General features: G+C 53.3%; 2 protein-coding genes across 2 annotated transcripts; both read left to right on the top strand.

Annotated features, from left to right (window-relative positions):
• Positions 1–427: 427 nt before the first annotated feature.
• On the top strand, positions 428–14352 carry LOC142019202 (5'-3' exonuclease PLD4-like). Its single transcript, XM_075005752.1, has 13 exons — positions 428–786; positions 4185–4517; positions 4766–4864; positions 6195–6629; positions 7173–7363; positions 7958–8141; positions 8240–8354; positions 8746–8873; positions 9474–9674; positions 10006–10145; positions 10627–10792; positions 12313–12412; positions 12668–14352. The coding sequence occupies exons 1-13, from the start codon at positions 643–645 to the stop codon at positions 12859–12861; spliced, it is 2430 nt and encodes an 809-aa protein (XP_074861853.1). The 5' UTR covers positions 428–642; the 3' UTR covers positions 12862–14352.
• A 360-nt stretch (positions 14353–14712) lies between these two features.
• Positions 14713–19485, top strand: POLR2G (RNA polymerase II subunit G). The gene is made up of 8 exons (XM_075005753.1): positions 14713–14831; positions 15522–15631; positions 15938–16097; positions 17044–17094; positions 17175–17240; positions 17503–17574; positions 18952–18985; positions 19256–19485. The coding sequence occupies exons 1-8, from the start codon at positions 14820–14822 to the stop codon at positions 19267–19269; spliced, it is 519 nt and encodes a 172-aa protein (XP_074861854.1). The 5' UTR covers positions 14713–14819; the 3' UTR covers positions 19270–19485.
• Positions 19486–20048: the final 563 nt, after the last annotated feature.

Raw genomic sequence — 20048 nt, 5'->3', positions numbered from 1 at the left:
CCCGCCCCCTGCTGCCAGTCTTTGCACCTTCTCCGATCTCTGATGCTTGATTGGCTTCGGATCGCTGTCACTCTCCAGTTGGCTTCGTAGATTGGATATCTGCCGCTGTCATTCAAACCCTGTTTCTGTCGATTAGTTTGAAGCACCCGTCACTCAACCCGACTCGCCTGTTGATTGGTTTTCCATCTCCTGTCACGCTCATGCTCCGCGAGCTGACTGGCCGCAGAAATCGATCCTTCGGTCTTCCAGACCTCCGAATACGTGCCGGCTGGACTCATTGATTGGTCAAAGCCTAGTGTCACTCCACGAGTCCTGGCTGCTGATTGGTGAAATGATTCTGTACCCCGCCTTGTCGGGCGGGATTTCAGTTTCCATAGTGCCTGGTGAGGGGCGTGTGCGTGGGGGAGCGGCGCGGGAATGGGTTTGCCTGCGGTGGCGGGGCAGGGTTTGTTCTTTGCGTCTCACCCGCGGGGCGGGGTGTCCTCATGGTCCCTTCGGGCAGCGGCACTTGACGGGGTTTCCCGGTCCCGGCCCCTCCCCCCGGCCGCGCCTCCAGCCGTGGGCGGGATTCTGCCGCCAGGCGGCGCTGGGCGCAGGCCGGCCCCTCGCCCGCTGTCATTTCAAACCGGCCCCGGGGTTTGAATGTCAACGCGCGCGGGAGCCGGGCCCGCCTCTTCCTTCCCCGCCACTCGCCCGCCCGGCATGAGGAGACGGGGCTCGCTGCGAGCTGGGACTCCCGTGAGGCGCTCCGCGCGCCTGGCCACGGAGGGCAGCGCGGAGGGGCCGGTGAGAGCCGGGCGCGGGCGGCTTGTAAGGGTGGCGGGGCAGGCACCGCGCCCGGCTGATGATCGGGGCCCCTGCAGCAGCCTGGCGCGAGGCAGCGAGAGCCCCGACCTGCCGCTGCCCCCTGCCAGCCGGGCGCGTGGGGCGCGGAGCGGAGCCCGGGGGCGAGGGCGGGAGAGCCGGGCGGGCGGGGGCGGGGAGCAGCTGCCCGCTTGCTGGGCTTCCTCCCAAGGCTGCGGCCCGTCCCTCAGCCAAGCGGCGTCGATCTCCCGGCTGCGGGCCGCCGAACTGCCTCGCGGGCGCGATCTTGCCGCGGTCTGAGCGGGGCAGAGCAGCGAGGGTGGGCGCACAGCGGGTCTTGCTGCAGGCCCTGTGTTGCCTGAGCCCAGAGGAAACGGCGCTGAGCGGCTGACCCCTGTAGCGGCGCTCAGGGCGGAGAGGCCTCAGCCAGGGCTCGAATCGAGCTGTCAAGGGCGCAAGCAATGGCTGGGCGCTGACGGCTCCGGCGAAGAGAGAGTCGCTCATAAGAGCTGGATAGTAACAGAGGGGGTTGCGCTCGTCTGTAGCCCAACCAAATAAAGTGCTACGCGGCGGCTGGTTTGAGCACTAACAAAGCAATTTATCAGCTGTTGGGGGGCAGACCCACTTTTTCCGATCTGGGGAGATGGGTCTGCCCCACCCCAGCTCAGCACCTGAAACGTTATTTTGTTCGTGTTTATGGGGTTACATGGCTGCTCTTTCGTCTTTTGTTTTGAACGGGTAGTGCAGCTAACCAGTAGCACAACTTACCCACCCCCACCTTGGATCCTCAGTCACCTGCTGTCTTTAACTTATGCCTGGGTGACTTTGCTAGGCGTTCTGCTTTTGCTCACCCAGAAGTTATGGGGTACAGTTGAATGACAAATGATAATGAGGATTTTTAGCTTTCAAGAGTTGATCAGGCCAAAGTCATTAACTTTTTTTTTTTTTTTTTGCTTTGGGTTAACTAAAATGTGTCCTTCTGAGAATTCTGACTTTTCTTCTTCCAGCTTTTTTCATTGTAAATGAAGTTATTTTCAGAACAAAAAACAGAACTTTTTTTTTGGAAAGGGCAGTTCTTCAGCTACTTCCAAACTTGTTTTTTCTCTTGACATTTTCCCCCTGCAAGGCAGGTAATTCATTAAACCCAGTACCTTTTCAGGATCTGTTGGAGTTTTGACATTTTTGGACCAAAATGTTTTGTCAAAAAAAGTCTCCAGCTAGCTCTCGTTCTGTACTTGAGGCAGGATCTGCTACATAAAGGTCTCTGGCCTGTGCAATGCAGGTGGTCAGTTTTCAATCAGAATGGTACCTTACAGCCAGTATTCCTTATAAGATGGGTGCTTGGACAGCTGTCCAGGAGAGATTTAAATGCTGCCCAGATGATTAGCAAAATGCCCGCGGCCAGCAACATGTGGTTCTATTGGAAGTGCACATCTGCACGTGCATTGGTGCACATAACAGAATTTATTCCTCACTCGGATGGAAAAAAATTAGAGGGAGCATTACTTCTAGCCCTTATGTCTGTGACACTGTATTGCCTAAAGTCTAGACTCTAGCCACTATCAAGCTCTGCAGAAAAGAGGTGCTTTGCCAATACACAGCAAGAACCACTCCCTAGCCTTGGAGCTCACATTGTAACTAGACAGGCAGGGAGGGAAAACAGATTTACTCATGATCACATCGTTGGTTGACCCTAACCCAGTGAGCTACCCACTGAAGTACACTGCTTCCCTATGCCTTGGAGCTCCCACTGTGCCATAGTGTTGGAGTGAAAGAAGTGTCAGGTATCCACTGAGTGTTTTCAACAGCCTCAGTAAAAACCCTTTCTTCCTGCTCGGAGAGTCAGGTTTCACTTCCTTGCCACTTGTGGTGTCACAAACCCAACAGCTCTTCCGCTGCCTATACAGCCCCTGCAGGTGGACTAGGGCTGAAGTTAAGGTTAAAAAAAGCAAAGAAGAGTGATCAAAGTTCATCTAGCCAAGAACAACTCCAAGGGACAGAATTTCATACCTGGAACTTGGAGTTATCTTGTGAGGAGTCTCTCACCCGGCACCGTTAGGGGGCTATATGGGAGAGAGGTTTGAGCGTTTGGTGTCCTCTCCTTTCTTGATGGTTTGTTGCCCTGCAGCACAAGATCTCAGCGTTGTAAATCCAGTACTGCCAACACCCCAAAATTCTGCCACTTACTCAGTTTATCTTCCATCTCACATTAAGCCAGCCACACCAGCTAGTGTTTTCACAATACTGCTCTGCAGCAGATGGTTTTCTACTATACCCGGACCCTGGCATCTCTCAATTTATCAGGCCTTCTCTTGGCTTATGGCAGCTCAGCTCTCCTAGTAGGCTTATACTCCTTGAAATTCAGATGTGTTCCTCAACAAATACATACTCTCTTCACCATCTGTCTGTTGCTGTCCTTGTGTTCCTCAACCAACCTGGTTTCTAGTTACATGCTATCATCATGGTCCCCTGGTGTCATTCCCTTCACCTGGGAAAATGGGCTAAATTTAGCAATGATGAGGCTGAGCCCCTCCCCTGTAAAGGATCACAAGTTCACTTACGACCAGCCTCAAGAAATAATGAAGTTTTAAAAAAATATATATATATTCCTTTTCATATGAGCCTTTATGGTCAAAGGTGGAAAAAGTATCCCCAAAAGTTACTTGAGTAAAAATACAGCTGGGAGCATGTACTTAAGTACAAGTAAGCGGGGGTTACACCCTGGAAACTACTTGAGTAAAAGTGTGCACATGCCCCTACCCACCACATCTTTATTGTACTCAAGTATCCAGAAATGACAGCGGGTGCACTTTTACTCAAGTAACTTTTTAGGTACTTTTCCCACTTCTGTTCAGGATTATGCATGGGTCATATCTAGGGACTGTTAGGGGCACACGTGGGTTATGTTTTAAAGCTTTTCTCTGCAATCACAAAGGTTACAAACTTATTCTTTTTTAAGGGCAAACTGCATTTCTTACAGAATTACAGAAGCTGAGGCTTTAGGCAAAGGACCAAGTGTCATGAGGGTTAACAGCATTGTAAATTACAATCCCTTGTTAATTTGTAATCGCTGATGAAATCAAGCCTGCAGTAGGTGGGATAGCTCAGTGGTTTAAGCATTGGCTTTCTAAACCCAGGGTTATGAGCTCCATCCTTGAGGAGGCTATTTAGGGGTCTGGGACAAATAGATTTAAAAAAAAAAAAAGTCAGATATAGTGATGGTGCTTGGTCCTGCCAAGAGGGCAGGGGACTGGACTTGATGACCTCCTGAGGTCCCTTCTAGTTCTGGGTGATATGAGCAGTTTGGAGGTCCTGTCAGTGTCCAGCTCTTGTTCTAGCTGGGAGTAAACTACTAACCAGGGCTCTCTCCTCCTCTACAGGTCCTGGGAGAGGTGCCCAGTGCTGAGGCAGGGAACATTTCCCTTGTCCTGGAGCCCCGGGCCAGTATCAAGGCTCATAAACTGCATCTCTCTCTGATGGGGGATCCATTACCCAACCCAGACAGTGACCCTACCCTCATGCCAGCCATGAAGCCCTTGGCTGAACCAGCCATGGAGTCCTTACCAATATTAGCCAGAGAGCCTCCACTGCCCCAGCTCAAAGATGAACCCACGAGGACTGCAATGAAGAGAGGCCTCTCTCAGAAGCCAGCAACAAGACTCAAGCCTTCCAGGAGCAGTGGAAGAGCAGCCCTAGACCAAGATGCCCCCTTGGTGAGTTGCTTTGCCTTGTCTGTGCTGGCTTGAATATCTCCGTCTGGAGTGATTCCCTCCTTGCTTCTCCCTCACCCTGGTTGTAACTGTGGGTTAGCCGTTCCAAGTGCTCCCCGGGGACTAAAGGTTTGGTGCTGTGTACAGACTATACAGATAGGCTGTTGTCTCCATTAGCCCCATGCAGCATCTCTCAGGGCTGTGCAGACTCTGTCAGAGCTGACATCTGGCTTTTTCTGTTTCCCTTGCAGTCACCCTACGTGAGGCTGAAGAGGCTGCAGATCTCAGAGGAGGATGAAGACATGGAGGAGTTTTCCCCCTCCCAAAGTGAGAGCTCAGGAGAGAAAGAGGTAATGTGCTCCCCCGCTTCTCTAGCCTCTCTGCCAGAGCCCTTGTGGATTCCCCACTGAGGTGAGAGAAGTGTTCTGACTCCTCAGTTCCTTCTGCCGAGGCTAACCACAGCAAGACCAATCAGAAATAATTGTGCCTGATGCACTGGAGTCAACAGCTGTCCAGTTAGAATGGCTTTCAGTCACTACAGATGTGGGGCTGGATTGGAGCCGTGGTTCCCAACCTTTTCAGTAACATGGCACACTTCAGTGAGACAGCCAGTTCCACAGCACACCCACTTTTTTCTGCCGAATTGCTGCTCACAGATGTCACATTTACTGCAGTTCAGTCTTACTAGAGAGGTTTGCAACATAGCAGTGCATACGACACGCTGGACAAGGATCATACGTGTTAATGTTTCAAATCCACCGCAGAATACACCGCCTAGACAGTGAGCACAGACACATTTTCAAAATCTGCTCAGTCTCGTGCTAGGCATGTTGAGTAAATGAGTAACCACTAAAAGCAGCTCCCCCCCCTGCCAGCCCATTGGAGCCAGGATGTGGCATTTAAACCCCTTGCGAGCTCCAACGGGATCCTGGCCTCTCTCCCTGTCCATTGTCCCACCAGGGAGTTGGGGCAGGCTTCCTACCAGCTCATTCAGGCCAGAAAGCAGCATTTCAGCTGCCTCCTGGTGTGAATGGGGTCCTGCGGGGTCATCAGTTTCCCCTGGGTAGCTCTGCAGAGACACAGCAAGGGGAAATTGATGACATTTCATGGCACACTTGGATACATCTCACGGCACACCAGTGTGCCATGGCTTACTGGTTGAAAACCACTGTCCTAGAGAGCAAAGGCATTGTGTCCCATGCCCTAGCTTCTTAAGCCAACCACCCCTTTTCTCCCAATGCTGAGACTGGATTTGAGCTGATACTGCCCAGCCCTTATTCCATGACCACCTGACTGAGCCTGCCAGTCCCTCCACTGTGGGCTGGAATCATTCCCTGCCTCCTGAACTCTGTAGCCCCATGTACAGTCTGGGCCTCCATGAGTCTTGGGTTGTGGTCATGTTAGCAGCTCTTGTTCATGCCAGGCAGCCCATTCGAGGTGGGGCGTGGAGCAGCCTCACTGTGTCTAGGTGGCAGACCCTCACATTAGTGCACGTAGTGGCTGATCCCAGGTCTCAGGCTCTGCAGCCTCCTCCCTCCAACTTGTTCCCCTGTATTGCTCAGTGCTGTTTTAGATCATTCTTTTCCTTTCAGCTGAGAGATAATGGTTAGGGGAGTGGGGGCTGTCTCCCTGCGCTGCCAGACTAAGGACTGCCTTTGGCTTGGCTGTCTCCCACTGCAGCAGCTGAACCTGGACTGGCAAGAGTTCAGAGATGAGAGAGATCAACTGCAGAGCCTGGAGATGGCTCTGCCTGGCTCAGACACAGGTGCTGTCATGGAGATCACGGGTCCGAGGCTGCAGGGCAAAGCAGCCAGCAACACCCCCAGGCTGCAAGGCACAGCCCTCTGGCTGCAAGGTGGGGCCGTCAGCAGTCCCCCTAGGCTACAGGATCTGGCCCTCAAGTTGCAGGACAGGATGAAGACCAGAACCCCTAGGTGGCAGAGTGAAGCTCCCAGCCAGCAGAGCGTGGCACGTGGGATGCCTGGTCTGGCAGAGATGAGTACGTCAAGGGTGCGTAGCGTTGTCCCTGGACCAGCGAGCTTGGCCATGAGGACAGAAACTGCAGCACTGCATCCACCAGCTCGCAGAGCCAAGAGTCCAGTGAAGCAGAACAAGGTAAAGGAAGAGCTGCACCTCTGCACTGGAGTGACAGAACAGTGCAGGTGCTGAGCTCCCTGCTCCATGTCTAGCTATAGCACGAGGCTCCCTTCTTTATCCCAGTGCCTCTCCCCGCTGGGTGCCAAGCAGAATTTCCCCTTGAGCAGCTGTCCCGTTGCCTGACAGTCATGGCAACTCCCCTCAGAGCCATGCCCTAATGTCACAGGCAGGGAAGTAAGAGCCCAGAGTTGCCCTCTCACACTGGCTGGGGTGCAGTCTCAGGGCCTGAGAGAGGGCATCGCTGGCTCAACCATTGCTGGGTGGAACAGTCCCTGCATGGAGAGCACAGTGCCCAGCAACCTTTCTCTGCAGCACTGAGTTCTGGACACTGCTACTTGGAAGAGAACAGACCTGGTCCATCCAGCCCCTGTTCTGTCCCTGGTAGGGTTGGGTGGATATAGAAATGGGTCCTTGTCCATGGGGTCCTGGAGAGATGTCCCTTTGGGTTGGTTTCTGCCCCAGGCAGGGCTCCCTACTAAGTGCTATTCTCTTTCTTGTTAGCATTTCCTTTTCTCGTCCTCCTGCTGTGTGCTTCTTCCCTTCCTGCTCATTTTGGGCATCTCTGGTTGGCTCCTGTGGGAGCACAGCACCCCTGTCTCCATCCTGGGGATGATGGGCCAGTGGCACCTGGCCTGGAGTCATGTGGCCAACCTGTGGAGAGAGCCAGAGGAGGCGTGCAGCCCACAGTGCAGGTAAGGAGTCTTGCCGGGGGCAGGCCATCACATGGAGGTGGTTGGCAGTAGCACGGGTGTAGTGACAGCATCTATCTGCAGGTGGTCAAACAGAGGTGGTGGACAGTAGCATATACTGACAGCAGAGACAGCGGTGTTAGAAGACAGCTCTGCTTGCATCGGGACTCAGCAGATGGCTTTGGTTCTGTTCCCTGCTGGTCCTGGCAAGTACAGATGCCTCCACTATTACTAAATAAAAAGGCAGTCCTGTGACACCTTAAAGACTAACTGTATTATTTCTGAGGTGATGAGCTTTTGTTGAACACGCCCATGTATTCAGATTTGGAAAGTGACTGATAACTGAGAGAAGAAGAATGAAAAAAGTGAAAGAAAAAACTGACAAATCAATTAGATGGGGGAAGAAAAGGGGTGCGGAAGCAGGGGAGGAGATAATAAATAATATTGTTGGTCTGTAATGTGCTACAGAAGAGCTTGTTTTGTTTTGCGGAGATACAGACTAACATGGCTACCTCTCAGAGACTATCCACTATCACGGTTCAGGTATCCTCCTCCTAAGCCTGTCTATCTCTCTTCTCCCTTCTGTCGCTTCTGCAGTTTGGTGCTGGTGGAAAGCATCCCTGTGGGCCTGGCTTACAGCCCCTCCAGCCCCCGCCACCTCCCCATTTACCAGGCCTGGATGGACTTGTTGGATGCTGCCAACCATTCTGTGGACATTGCTGCTTTCTACTTCACTCTCCGGGATTCAGACACTGAGGAGGAAGAACCCTCGTCCTGGCAGGTGAGACTTGGAATGAGCAGAGGGAGCTCTTCCCTGCTGCTGTTAGGGGGCAAGGGACAATGGGCTGCTCAGCCATAACACTTACGCTGCTCCTGCAGGGCAGGCGAGTGTTGGAGAAGCTGCAGGACCTGCCTTCTCAGGGAATAAAGCTGAGCATTGCTGTGAACAGCCCCCAAAAGTCAGACCAGGACACGGAGGAGTTGGCCAGGAAAGGTAACATCGAAGTTGGGGCAACCCCCCCAAGCCAACATTGGGTTAGTGATGGGGCTGCGGATGGCTCTGTGGTTTGAGCATTGGCCTTGTAAACCCAGGGTTGTGAGTTTGCTCGTTGAAGCCATTTAGGGGTCTGGGCCAAATAGATTAAAACAAACAAAAAATCTTTCAGGGATGGTGCTTGGTCCTGCCAAGAGGGTAGGGGACTGGACTTGATGACCTCTCTTGAGGTCCCTTTTCCAGCTCTATGAGATAAGTATATGAGGTGAATTGTCAGCCCCAGGCAGGGGGCAGAGAAACCCCTCACAGTGGAGCTGGACTAGCCAGGCTGAAGGAGGCGGGAAGAGATGTCTCTGGGTGATGGCTCACGTACTGCTGGTGCCCCCTGCAGGTGCAGACATCAAGTATGTGGAGTTGACGCGCCTGACTGGAGGGATTGTGCACACCAAGTTCTGGGTGGTGGATGGCAAGCACATCTACATTGGCAGTGCCAACATGGACTGGCGCTCACTAACGCAGGTACCAGTGGAAGGGGGCAAGCAGAGGAGAAGTGTGCTCCCAGGAACTGGGGCTTGGAGCGGGAGGGCATGGGAAGAGAGAAGGTGCGCTCCCCAGGACTGGCACTCACTGGCACAGGCATTCTGGGGGTGGTAGACTGGGAGGTCTGAAGTTGAAGAGGGAGAGGTGTAGGTTAGATAGTAGGAAAAACTACTTCACCAGGTGGGTAGTGAAGCATTGGAATGCGTTGCCTAGAGAGGTGGTGGATTCTCCATCCCTTGAGGTTTTTAAGTCCCAGCTGGACGAGGTCCTGGCTGGGATGACTTAGTGGGGGTTGATCCTGCTTGAAGCAGGGGGCTGGACTAGATGACCTCCTGAGGTCCCTTCCAGCCCTGTGATTCTGTGATTCTGAGGCTGAGTGCTCCTAGAGACTGGGGCTTCTGGGTCCTTGTGGGGCAGGGTTAGCACTGGAGCTGAGACTCATTGTGTAGCTGGCCTTTGGGCGGTGAAGCTGGCCGTCCACTGGGGTTACACTCACTTGCCTGGGTCCCTGGTGTTCAGAGTACAGCTTGTGTCTCCTGCTGGAGTTGAGTCCTGTTCTCAAACACCCCTGCCTTGCAGGTGAAGGAGCTGGGTGCTGTGCTCTACAACTGCAGCTGTGTGGCCAATGACCTGCGCCGGATCTTCACCATGTACCAGGCACTAGGAGGGCAGGGGGCCTCGCTCCCCTCGGCATGGCCAGCTTATGTCTCTGCACGGTCCAGCCTAAGCCATCCCCTGAAGCTGCAGCTCAATGGCAGCAGTGCAGAGCTGTACCTCTCCGTAAGTGTCCGTGCAGGCTCTGTCGAGCTGGGCGGCTCATCATGGCTGCTTCCTTATCCTGTTACCTCCTTTGCCATCCTGGGGCCCACAGCTGGGTCAGTGCCTACTATCACTACTGGGTGTTTCACTGTCTTGGCAGAGGGACTGGGTCCAAGCTCTGGAGATGGCTCCCTGCTAGGGGCCTCTCCCTTCCCCAGGAGGCCCCGGGATCTGTGCTATGACACACTCACCCTGCCAGGCTTTGGCCCCTGAAAGCCCCGTCACTCACTCCTAGATTCTGTGCTTTGACATGCCCTGCCTGTCTCTATACCTGCGTTTGTTTGGGTTGCAGAGCTCCCCTCCTGCCCTTTGCTCCACAGGCCGCACCCCAGACCTCACAGCTATTGTCAGCACCATCCAGGATGCCCAGGACTTCATCTACATCTCAGTGATGGACTATGTGCCCCAGTGCACCTTCTGCCAGCCCAAGAGGTGAGGGCCAGAAGATGTGCAGGCTAGAGGTGGGGTTCAGGCAGCCAGCTCCCCTCACACTGCCCCTTCAAGACACAGCCGGGAGTCCCATGCTACCCGCCGCCATGAAGCTGACAGCATGGACACCCTGGGCTCTGCAGAAAGTGAGGGTGGGGAGGAGAGAGAGGGAGTCAGACACAGGCTGGCACTGGTGAATGTCAGATAAATGGCTGGGGGATAGGCAAGGTGGGGCTGTTCCTGAGGAGCTGGGCAGAAGTGGAATTATAACCTGGGCTGGGTTGGTTGGGAAGAGGGGAGGGTACGTGGAAGGATCTGACCTATAGGTAGGCAGTTGGAGACCATGGTCTGAGCACCAGGACCCAGGGGCTGAACAGTAGTGAGGCTGTAGCCCAGGATCTGGGTATTACAGGGGCTATGGCTGGGGGACTGTTGGTTGTGAGGCACTTTGCCCCTGATCTGCTCTCCTCGGGCTGCCGTTCAGGTTCTGGCCAGTCATTGATGATGCACTGCGGGCTGCTGCCTGCGACAGGCACGTGAAAGTGAAGTTGCTCATCAGCTGCTGGCAGCACTCGGACCTGTCCATGTTCCTGTTCCTGGAGTCGCTCAGAATCCTCAGCCAGGAGCCCCTGGGCTGCCCCATCGAAGTGGTGAGACCTGGAGTGGGACTGAAGTAGGATGCTGAAGTGCCTGGGCTGGGGCAGGCTGGGACCTCAGGGGACCTTTCCTCTCCATGGCTCAGTGGAGGGGCCAGCTGGTAGGAAGCATGAGGATGGGGGGAGAGAGGCCTTTTGTGTTGGGAGCTCCCTCTGTATCAGTGCCCTGCATTGGTCCGGGGTGAAAGATCACCTGTGTAATCTTTTGTAACCTGTGTGGTGTAAAGTTCCCAATTCATATTAAGTTGTTAAAGCAAAAGTGCAATAAAACCCAGCTTGATTTTCAGATCTGAACCTCTAGGTCAGTTACAAAAAAAAAATAAATAAAATAAAATCATTTTGTAGAGGACCACTAGGTGTCACTTTGAATGCTGCCACCAAACTTTATGATAAAAAGAAAAATCATGAGGTAAGCAAACAGATGCATGATAATCACTTATACAATACTACAGTCTGAGCCCATGTCTACACTATAAACTTACACCAGTACTTTGCTCAGGTATGAAAAATCCACATGCCAAGTGATGCAGTTATACTGACCAAACCCGAGTTATATACAGCGCAGTGTCAATGGGAGGGTTTCTCGCATCAACATAGCTGCCACATCTCATGGAGGTGGATTAACTACATTGACAAAAGAGGCTGTCCTGTCAGTATCATAGCAACTTCACTGAAATGCTACTGTGGTGTAGCTGTTTCAGTGCAGCTGAGCTGCTGCAGCATTTGACGTGTAGACCTGCCTTTCCTTACACAGATGAGATAGTGTATTGGTCAGCAGTGTTGCCTCTAATTTTTTCAATCCGTGGATGCAATAAATTTTGTTATGTGCACCAAGGCATGTGCAGATGTGCACCACCCGTAGACACGCATACTGCCCACTCTGGTAGTAGGTACTCTGCTGATCAGCTGGGTGGCGTCTGAATATCCCCTGGACAGCCGCCCAAGCTCTCAGCTTAAGGGGAACACCAATATCAGAGAGAAGTACAGCCTTACAAACCTGGAATCTGAGGGTACCCTGTCAATTTTCATTGAAGCTCTGTTGCAATTTAGCAAAACTACTCCTTTTATAATCTATTGTAATATCAATTAATGTTAAACTGTCCATTACTATAACTATATTCCCACTACCTTCTTATTGGCTTTTTGCATTACACATTTTTAAAATCCGCATCTGCACTAATGTGCTTCCCATACTATAAATACAGAAAACATTTAAATAAAAAATTTACAATTCTTAAAAACACTTTTTGCAAACCTTGGTCAAACCAGCTATAAGCACAACATAAAAGTAACCTACCCAGGGTTGTGGCCTTACTCTCTCATAACATGGTATCTCTAGCTTATTTTTAGCTTTCTCACAATAGTAATGTCAGTTTCCCACACTCCTCTAGGTTTTGGGCCTAAATTAGCTGAACTTGTATTTATTTCTTAATCTAAACCTCCTGTAGTACGCTGTACCAAGGGACCTGCTGGGCCTGTGGGCTCAAAGGTGATTTTGCGTTTGTCTCTTTTAGAAACTCTTTGTTGTCCCTGCATCGGCGGAGCAGAAACTCATTCCCTTCTCCCGTGTCAACCACAACAAGTACATGGTGACCGATCGCCTGGCCTATATTGGTGCGTCTCTCCCCAGCAGTAGGGTAGGGGATCAGCCCAGGGGCTTGGAATCATAGGCTATGGGGGCCAGGGAAGTCATCATTAAGAGCAGTTACAGGATCTCAGTTCAGTGATGGGTGACAGGATTGGGAGTCAGGACTCCTGGGTTCTAGCCTCAGAACTGGGAGGGAAGTGGTGTTCTGTGGGTTAGAGCAGAGGAGAAGTGGAAGCCAGCAAGGGCCCTGAATAAGCTTGACCTTTGCTCCTCTCTTGCAGGCACCTCAAACTGGTCGGAGGATTACTTCATCAACACTGCTGGGGTGGGGCTGGTGGTCAACCAGAGTGAGGCTGCCCCAGGGACTGCCCAGCTCACTTTGCGGGAGCAACTGGAAGCTGTGTTCCACCGGGACTGGAGCTCTCTATACGCAGAACCATTCAGCCCCAAGCCCAGCTGTGCAAATTTGAACTGAAGGTCATTCCCTGCCTGATGGCCAGGCCCAGACCCCTGCCCTCTCCTAAGCTGGATGTACATTTCCAGCTTCCCGTGTGGGCAGCTTGCACTAGACTGCTTCTGCTCCCCCCTGCTCTGGGAGGGATCCACTATCCAAAGAAGGACTCATGCCAGCAGTAGCAGAGAGACACCTGAGGGGCATTGGAGGCCAGCATGTGGCTGTCAGTGCTAATGCCTTTTTGCTGCACTCTGAAGCTGAGGGTGTGGGGCCCCAGCCTGTGGACTCTAGCCAAATTTCATGCGTAGGGCACCCACTCTGTGGGTCCTCTGCAGCTCGAGCACGCAGGGGAAGAAATAGGGGAGCTCACCAACCACAGCTGTAATGTGGGCCCCAGGGCTGCCTGCTGAACAGCTATTTGGGACAGGCACGAGGGCTGTCAACCGAGCACTTGTTCAACAACTAGCAGGAAGTGTTCTGGGAAGGGCAGAGAGGAGCGGGCAACAGGTTCTTGCAGGAGGGGATGGGGCTGTAGGGTGGAAGAGGGATGATGCACCCACCAGGAAAAACAAAACTTAGTGCCTATGATCTCAGGGTCTGAAACCCTCTCCCAGAAGGGATGGGTGCCTTCGCGGGGAGAGGAGCTAGCCTTACATCTTATTTGGAACTGAAAGTCTGCAGTTTCCTGACGGGTATTTTTTAGGGGGGGTCCATTCACTGGTGCTGGATTGGAACCTGGCTTCCTTCGCTCAGAGGTGGCAGTAGGAAATAGGTCTGGGGAAGTGGTTGGAAGAAATAGGAACATAGCTGGTTCATAAGCTGCAAAGTGGCGCTGCCCCAGGGCTGAATGGGGTCGGGGGGGTCAGTTCGATAGTACCCCATGGCTAAATGTGACTTGCTGCATGATGGGCCTGGGACTTTGTCCTGACTGTTCTGATGCCATATTAGCTGTTGAACTGATGTGCCCATTTCTAGATTTGGGGAATACAGTCTCGTGTGGGGGAGAGACACAACCACCACTGACAGCTGGTTGCTACAGCCTGGCTGTAGCTTCTAGAGGAAGAAAGAATCACAACCACTTTAAGGCACTTAAATGCACAATGTTTAGGTTTATTCTGTTCCTTCACCACATGGTCTTCCCTCTTGATTTCCCATTGTCAAGGGCAGCAGACCTCCAAAGATATCCTTGATAAGTCTCAGGAACTACCTCCTCTTGGGCAAGGGGATTATGGCTCAGAGAGCGTCTACCATTGGGAGGGGTAGGTCTGAGAGAGGATCTCCCCTTTTTTTAGAGCTGGCGATTCATGTATTCCTTCTGGAGGATATTGCACTTGCTTAGAGACGTGGCTTAGGGGGCCGAGGGTGGGGGCGAGAGTCCATACGTGCATGTTGGGATCTGAGCACTGCGTGCTTTCACACTGAGATGCTGTGTGCATACTGGGAAGTACGGGGTTCGGCACAGGGGTGTGCTGGGGGCGCGCACGGTAGCGGGGAGCTGGGGCCTGCTGTGGGAGGCAGGGGGTGTCCGGGGAGCTGGAGGGGGCGGGGCCTTGCAGGTGGGGTCTTAGATGTGCAGTGGGGATGAATGGCAGCTCCCCGGTGGGGGGGAGCCTGGGAGGGACTGGGGGTGGGAGCTGCGGGCTGGGGCACGTGGGATCGTCGCTTTCTAGAGTTTATTTCTGTATCCGAATGCCCAATAAAACGGGGGAGTGAGACCGCGTCTCCTGTCAATCACTTCTCGCCCCGCCCTTGAAGCGGGGCTTCAGAACCGCTCAGTCTCACGCAGCGGAGCCCGAGCGCCCCCTGGCGTCCTCTGCCCTACGCCGCCACACGAGCGGCCTCGAGGCGCGCATGCGCACAGACTCCTACAGCTTTGTTCCTGCGAGAGGCGGGGCTCCCGCCGGCCCGGGACAAAGGAGCTCGCAGGGCGGTGCGTGGGGACAGTTGTGGGTTCCTTCCGGTCCAGAGCCTCTGGGAAGATGTTTTACCACGTGAGTGACAGTCCTGGCCCCGCGATTCCGGGGGATCAGCCACCCCCCAGCCCCGGGGAACCTCCCCCCCGAGGATCAGCCCCCGCCCAAGCCTGGGGGAACCTCCCCCGGAGATCAGCCACCCCCTGAGCTCTGAGGAACCTTCCCCCCAGCCCCGGGGAACTCCCCCCCGGGATAACCCCCCCCCCGAAGCCTGGGGGAACCTCCCCCCGGGATCAGCCACCCCCCAAGCCCTGAGGAAACTTCCACCCACCCCCGGGGAACCTCCCTCGGATATGACACCCCCCCCCCAAGCCCTGAGGTATCCTCCTCCCAGGGGTCACCTGCCCGACCCTGGGCTTGGACATCCCTTCCTACTGGCATCAGCTGTTCTCCCAGCCCTTTTCCCAGGAACCAGTTGCTGTTTGACCTCCCCTCAGAGGAGCAGCCCACCAGGTGCATCCGTAGTCCCCACCCAGCACGGTCCCTCTCTGCCCCAGAGGCATTCTCCCTTCACCCATCCAGGCCCCCAGCATGCACCATTGCCTGTGCATAATGGGGAATTTTCCCCACATCGAGAGGTCTCAACAGCCACAGTTTTCCATGCCCACCATCTGCTGTTCAGTCTGCCAGAGGTCAGGGAGAGAGGGATTGGTCAATGGTTTGCAGATCTCTGCTTTGCTCCCTCACCCCCTTTTCCTGTTTCCATAGATCTCCCTGGAGCACGAGATCCTGCTGCATCCACGCTACTTTGGGCCCAATCTCCTCAATACTGTCAAGCAGAAGTTGTTCACAGAAGTGGAGGGGACCTGCACTGGCAAGTGAGGATGGGCAGGATGGTCTGGAGGGGTAGGCCTATGGGAGGTTGGGATGGAGATAACCCAAGTGTGGGGGGTGATGGGAAAGTGTGTGTGGACAGATTGTGAAGTGGGGATGGAGGGATGGGGTTGTCAGTTGCCGATGCATGGAAGGAAGAAGTGGGGATTGGAAAAGGGGGGTTCTGTTTGGAGGACCCAAAGACCCTCGCCTTTGGGAGTGAGTAGGAGGTGCCCCCTCTGTAGCAGCTCCCTCTCTGGCCTGTTCCCTCTGCTCCTGCACTAAAAGAGTGGGTTCCCATTCTCCCCCAGGTACGGCTTCGTCATTGCAGTCACCACCATTGACAACATTGGGGCAGGCGTCATCCAGCCAGGCCGTGGCTTCGTGCTCTACCCTGTCAAGTACAAGGCCATTGTCTTCCGGCCCTTCAAGGGGGAGGTAGTGGATGCTGTGGTGACCCAGGTCAACAAGGTAACCCAATGCTGTGGGAGTGCGAACGCGTGCACGCGTGTGTGTAAAGTGAGAAGGGACCATTAGATTATCTTGTCCTTCCTCCTGTATGACACAGGCCAGAGAACTCACCAGGCTGCCCCTGCATTGAATCAAGTGACTTGAGTCCATTTGTAACTAAATTGTGAGCCCCAGGCAGAGAACAGTAGAGACCAAGTGGCCCCCAATGTCCGAGGACCCTGCTGTGGCAGGGAATTGATTCGGCAAGATATGCCCAGATGATCCAAATAAGCGTTCCACATGTGCCATGCTGTAAGGGCAGGCGAAACACCCCAAAGGTCCCTGCTGATCTGCTGGAGACAGAATTCCTTCCTGACTCCAGTCCTGCAATCTAGGCATGGTGCTCCAGCCAGGCTTTTAGAAAGAGGATCCTCTGGGGCACCTCAGGGCATGGGCCCACCTTGTCCTGTGTCCTATCTGCAGCAGTGGCTGATCTCTGATGCTTCAGCAGAAGGTGCAGCAGGGGACCCAACCCAGCCCAGACTGTGCATTGGAAGGAAAATGTTCCTTCCTGGTCCCTGCAGGTGACTGGCTGAAAATCTGAAGCATGAAGCTAGATTACAGTCATTGTCATAATGCTGAGATATGGTGGTTGTGGCCAATGCAAACAGTCCTGTTCTTTTCAAGGCCTTTGAAGGAAAGGGATGAATAGGGGGATTCATGGGGCTAAACCAGGGATGGGTGGCTCCCTAGCTTGGAAGTGCAAGGTGTCCCCTGTGGCAAGGCTCGAGGGGCCCCAGAGCAGATCTGGAAGGGATGTGCGAGAGCTGTTCTGCCTCTGACTGATGTCTGGGTGACTGTGAGCAGTGGGTGTCTCTGGGCTGGTGAGGAGTGTTGGTATTGATGGAGAACTGGATTAATCCACTTATGGATATGCTAATGGAATTGCTGCTTCCCCTTCTGGCAGGTTGGACTCTTCACCGAAATCGGGCCCATGTCCTGCTTCATATCTCGACATGTAAGCAGGGTGCTGGGGGTGGAGCAGGTAGGGTAATATCTGGGGAGCTCCTCACTCACTGACTCCTGTTCTTTTCTCAGTCCATTCCCTCCGAGATGGAGTTTGACCCAAACTCCAACCCTCCCTGCTACAAGACAGTGGATGAGGTGAGTTCTGGGTGGATGGTGCTTTGTGGGGAGGCTGGGGTGTAAATGGGAGTGCCTGGAGAGGGAGTGAGATCCAGCTGGGGGTGGGGGAGACTCCTGGAGCAGACATGGGTGGTGAGGAGGAGTTTGCTTTCCCTCTGTCGGACACGCTTTACTTGCAGGAGTTAAGAGCAACTTAGTGTTCCGCCTTTTCTACCTCTGTGTGTCTGAGAAGGGGAGGAAGCTCGTAAGTGGGTCTCACTCTAGTGCTGCGTATCTCTAGGACATCGTGATCCAGCAGGACGATGAGATCCGGTTGAAAATCGTGGGGACCAGAGTGGATAAGAATGACATTGTGAGTCTTTGATACCTCTCCCAGTAAATCCTGTGTGCGCGGATACATGTGCAGATCCCCAGCTCTCAGCAAGGAACAGGTTAGGAGCTCTTGGCTACTCCAGCCCCAGCCTGTTCCAGTAAGGGGCACTGTACGCAGCAGGGCAAGAGGGCTGGGGCATTCATTCCCAGCCTCTCCCAGAAGGGGGCGCTAAAACACTGTGGGTGAGCAGCAGGGGTGTGCAGGCAGGGGCAACTCACACAGTAACTCTAAACCTGGAACCAATCCCTGCAACAAACCTCACTGCCAACTCTGCTCACACGTCCACACCAGCGAGATCATCACAGGACCTAACATCAACCACACCATCAGGGGCTCTTTCACCTGCACATCTACTAGTGTAATGCATGCCATCATGTGCCAGCAATGCCCCACCGCAGTTTACATTGGCCATACTGGACAGTCTCTATGTAAAAGAATAAATGGACATAAATCAGACCTCAGGAATGGTACCATACACAAACCTGTAGGAGAACACTTCAATCTCCCTGGACACTCAGTAACAGATTTAAAAGTAGCCGTCCTACGACAAAGAAATTTCAAAAGGAAAATGCAAAGAGAAATGTCAGAGCTGTAATTCATTTGCAAATTTGAGTCCATCAATCAAGGATTGAACAGAGACTGGGAGTGGTTGGCCCATTACAAAAGCAGTTTCTCTACTCTTGATGTTCACAGCTCCACATTAGCAGCTGACAATGGGCCACATCCGCCAGGACTGACCTGACTTTATTTCTCCTCTCTTGGGCTGTGTCTACACTAGCTCCCAACTTCGAAGGGATCCTGGTAGGTTGGGTGTGGGGAGATTATAAATGAAGTGCTGCAGTGCATATGCAGCACTTCATTAAGCTAATTCTCCCCCACGGCAACTTGAGAGTATTAATTTGGAGGAGTAAAGGGACTTCGAAGTACCGGCAGGTGAGCTGCGGCTACACGCAAGTCAGCACTTTGGAGTTGCCGCGGGAGAGAACTAGCTTAATGAAGTGCTGCATATGCACCGCAGCGCGTCATTAGTAATCTCCCAACACCCTACTTACCAGGCTCCCATCGAAGTTGGGAGCTAGTGTAGACACAGCCTTGATGTTCACAATTCCACATTAACTGCCAATAATGGGCCATATCCACCCTGACTGAATAGACCTTGTCGGCTCTGCCCCTGCCCTTTACCGAGACTCCCTCTTTAAATCCTCCTCTGACCCCCTCCTCCCCGCTCATGCATCTGACAAAGCCAGTCTTTGCCCATGAATGCTTATGCTCCAAAATATTTGTTGGTCTGTTAAGTGCCACAGGACTTCTTGTAGTCTCTGCTTTGGCATTAATCTCTGTGTTTTTTGTTTGCAGTTCGCCATTGGCTCCCTTATGGATGACTATCTGGGTAAGTGTCTCCAATAGGATGCAGGAGAATAATGGGCTGGGCTGAGTGAGTTCCCATTGGGTTGGGTGGATATTTAGCTCCAGAACATTTCAGCTGCGTTGGCTCTTGCATTGGAAGTGATGCTCTCAGTTCCTGCGGTAAAACACTGGGCGTGGTGTGGGGATCTCTCCACTGTGGTGGGCTCAAGGTGGGGGAGGGGCTGAGCTGCACCTCTCAGGGGCCAGGACTGTGGCTGTTCTGGTTTCACCTTTCTGTCTTTGTGTTTCTCAGGCCTGGTGAGCTGAAATACAAATCCATCCCTCTCGCTGCAAAGCTGGGTACCAGCTGGGAAACAACTGAGCTGTATCCAGCCAGACCTCCGTGCACCTTCTGCTGTATTTATGGAGTACAGATCCGCTCTCCTCCACCCAGTGGGTGGGGGGGTGGCTGACAGACTGGTGCTTTCTGTTTCACCTCCAATAAAAGTTCCTTTGTTTTAATAAAGCAGCATTTTGTTTCACCTGTCAGCGCTGGGCCAGCTGCCTCGACTGCGTCTTGTGGCTCCCTTTCTGTAGCACAAAGAGTCAGGGGGGCTAGTCTGTTCTCCAGTACTCCTGCTGCTTGACACCTCAGCCTTTATGTATGGGTATCAAGGGAGCACAACCATCCAGCTGTTCGCAGTGCCGTATGACCTATTTTACAGCTGACAAACTGCTTTTCCCAGAGAGCTTTGCTGCTGTTACTGTGCATATTCTGGCTGTGCCAAGCAGGGCTGGACCCCTGGCATGCCTGGGGCTGGATTCACACAGGCAGTCCCTGCTCTTTCACCTGTCCACTTTGTTTACACTCTTAAGGCTGGGCTATGGTAATATGGTGCTTTGAGATATGCTAATGAGATGCTGCTATGAATATGCAGTATCTCATTAGCATAAGGGCAACCACACATGCTTCAGAACTGCTGGGTTTGAAACGCAGCTTCCCGTATACCTGGGGAGCCTTTCAAAATGACCCCCTGGTTTCAAAAGCCCCTTATTCCCAAAATGGGAATTGATACAGGCAGACCAGAGACTAGCAGGGGGAGTGC

Source organism: Carettochelys insculpta, chromosome 11, assembly GCF_033958435.1.
Source record: "Carettochelys insculpta isolate YL-2023 chromosome 11, ASM3395843v1, whole genome shotgun sequence".
NCBI lineage: Eukaryota > Metazoa > Chordata > Testudines > Carettochelyidae > Carettochelys > Carettochelys insculpta.
The sequence above is the reverse complement of the archived record's forward strand: the minus strand, read 5'-3'. Positions and strand labels throughout refer to the sequence as shown.

Bases quoted from the DNA above. Each gene is read 5' to 3' on its own strand.
- LOC142019202 (XM_075005752.1), top strand. From the start codon at position 643: ATGTCAACGCGCGCGGGAGCCGGGCCCGCCTCTTCCTTCCCCGCCACT. The intron at 4,518-4,765 runs GTGAGTTGCTTT...TTTCCCTTGCAG, and splicing joins TAGACCAAGATGCCCCCTTG to TCACCCTACGTGAGGCTGAA. The intron at 7,364-7,957 runs GTAAGGAGTCTT...TCGCTTCTGCAG, and splicing joins GCGTGCAGCCCACAGTGCAG to TTTGGTGCTGGTGGAAAGCA.
- POLR2G (XM_075005753.1), top strand. The intron at 16,098-17,043 runs GTAACCCAATGC...CCCTTCTGGCAG, and splicing joins TGGTGACCCAGGTCAACAAG to GTTGGACTCTTCACCGAAAT. The intron at 17,241-17,502 runs GTGAGTTCTGGG...GCGTATCTCTAG, and splicing joins GCTACAAGACAGTGGATGAG to GACATCGTGATCCAGCAGGA.